Here is a 2368-nt window from a genome sequence, read left to right on the forward strand (position 1 = left end):
ATTTTAGGGGAAAAAATTGAAAAATAAATTAAAAATGGCGCTAAGAGCACCGCTACGGATGCTCTAATGCCCTCGCTACACAAACTAACAAAAACACCCTAACCTCATGGGCCCCACTTTGTCGCACGTGCCACCGCAATTAATTAATTAATTAAAAATAGATTAGTGATTAGACATAGGAAAGAAAATCATGGTGATGCTAAAATGCCGGTATTCCGGAATAGCCCCTCGCAATTAGCCGGAAATACGACCCGCTCTGCTTTACACTCCAACAAAAAAAAATACCAAAAAAAAATAAATAAAAAATACCATCTTTTATTTTTTTTTCTCCGTAACGTAAGCACAGCCAAACCCTTATTAAACCCCACCCCTCCCCCCATTTCCGTATATATATGCTTGCCCTCTCCACCATCTCACTTTGCTTTTCATTTCTCCCTCACTCCCCCTTTCTCTCTCTCTCTCTCTCTACGCAAAAATCTACCAAACCTCCATTTTCTTCGCTGCGTATTGATCAACGTTGTATTCATGGCTGTTGAAGCTCGGCATCTCAATCTCTTTCCCCCGCAGATTCTCGGCAATAGGTAGGCGCGCGGTTTTTAATTTTTTCGTTTTGTATCGATTTCGGAGCGGGTTGAATGAGTTTTTGAGGTGAATCTGGTGTGCAGAGGGCTGATGATGAATGGTGTGGAAGGCATTGGAAACGCCTACGCCGCGCCGGCGGGATTCGGTATGCTGCCTCCGTTGTCGGGTACGGCGATGGAGACTATGGTGCCGATCTACTGCTCGGCGATTGCGGAAACCGCGGTACCGAAAACGCCGGCGATTAAGTCCGACAGCGGCTTGACGTACGCGGCGGTTCCTGTTTCACGGAAGCGATCCAGAGACGCGGCGAATCCTACGATGACCGGCGTTTCTCACCACCACCACGCCGCGGGTAACCGATGCGGTTCGATGACTTTTCTCGGCGAGGATTTCTCCTTCCACTTCCAGCAGCAGCAGTTGGAGATCGATCGATTCATCGCGCAACATGTGCGTAACCGTCGGATCTCGGATTTTTTGAATTCAATTTTGAGCGAATTTGTGGTTTATTCTGATGAATTTTGCGTTGAACAGACGGAGAAGGTGAGGTTAGAAATCGAGGAGAGGCGGAAGAGATTCTCGCGGCGGATCGCGGCGGCGGTGGAGGAGAACGTGTTGAAGAAGCTGAAGGCGAAGGAGGAGGAGGCGGAGAAGATCGGGAAAATGAACTACGCGCTGGAGGAGCGGGTGAAGTCTCTGTGCGTGGAGAATCAGATATGGAGAGACATGGCTCAGGCGAACGAAGCCACCGCGAATGCTCTGAGATCCGATCTGGAGCAAGTCCTGGCGCAAGCGCAAAACGAGAATCGTCAACAGGATGCCGCCGACGACGACGCGGAGTCGTGCTGCGGCAGTAACGACGATGAAAAAAACGCGGAGGAGCGGAGGAGCAGAATGTGCCGGAGCTGCGGCAAAGCGGAATCGTGCGTGCTTCTCCTACCGTGCCGGCATCTGTGCCTGTGCACGGTGTGCGGCTCGTCTCTGCACACCTGCCCCGTCTGCAGCTCCGCCAAAACCGCCAGCGTTCACGTCAATCTCTCCGCCTCTTGAAGCCAGTACGATCTCTGGAATCGTGATACGGAAAAAGGAAAAGAGAAAAAAAAAAAAAAAAAAAGGAATTAGGGGATAGTATTAGGTTTTTTTTTTTCTTTTTTTTTTAGTTTGAAATTCTTTTGTCAGACTCCACTAACATTTCTTGAATGTAATTAGTGTTGGGGCTAAAACGATTAGCGCATTTCATTAAATTTGGCGGGGCAAAAAATAACTGAAAATACGCGCTCCTGCTGAAGTCAACTGTAAAGGCTGACACGTCGGACTCGCTAAAATGCCGCTGGTGAGGGGGAAAAAAGTTGAACACATGCTTTTGTCTCATTATAACATAATTTTAAAATGTTAAATAATTATTTTCTTTAATTATGCCTCAAATTATATGATTATTTAAAATTTGTGTACTCCGTATTTGTCTTAATATTTTTTAGCTTTTGCCAAATATTGATTTTTGATATCAGCTTTCAAATTTCCATATTAATTACTCCCTCCGTCTCCGAGTAGGAGTCACACTTTGACCGGCCACGAGTTTTAAGATATGTAAAGAAAAATTAGTTGAAAAAGTTAGTGGAACGTGAGACCTATTTTTCTGTATTGATTTTATAATAAAATGTGAAGTTAGTGGAATGTGAGACCTAGTTACTATTTGTGGTAAAAATGAAGTCTGACTCTTAATTGGGGACGGACCGAAATGGAAAAGTGTAACTCTTAATCGAGGATGGATGGAGTATCATATTATTGT

General features: G+C 45.4%; 1 protein-coding gene across 1 annotated transcript; it reads left to right on the forward strand.

Moving 5' to 3' along the window:
* The first annotated feature begins 404 nt into the window (after window positions 1-404).
* LOC125218044 (probable BOI-related E3 ubiquitin-protein ligase 2) lies at window positions 405-1992 on the forward strand. Its single transcript, XM_048119640.1, has 3 exons — window positions 405-581; window positions 666-1029; window positions 1114-1992. Exons 1-3 carry the CDS (start codon window positions 526-528, stop codon window positions 1627-1629), a joined length of 936 nt encoding a protein of 311 aa, XP_047975597.1. The 5' UTR covers window positions 405-525; the 3' UTR covers window positions 1630-1992.
* Window positions 1993-2368: the final 376 nt, after the last annotated feature.

This window comes from Salvia hispanica, chromosome 4 (assembly GCF_023119035.1).
Source record: "Salvia hispanica cultivar TCC Black 2014 chromosome 4, UniMelb_Shisp_WGS_1.0, whole genome shotgun sequence".
NCBI lineage: Eukaryota > Viridiplantae > Streptophyta > Magnoliopsida > Lamiales > Lamiaceae > Salvia > Salvia hispanica.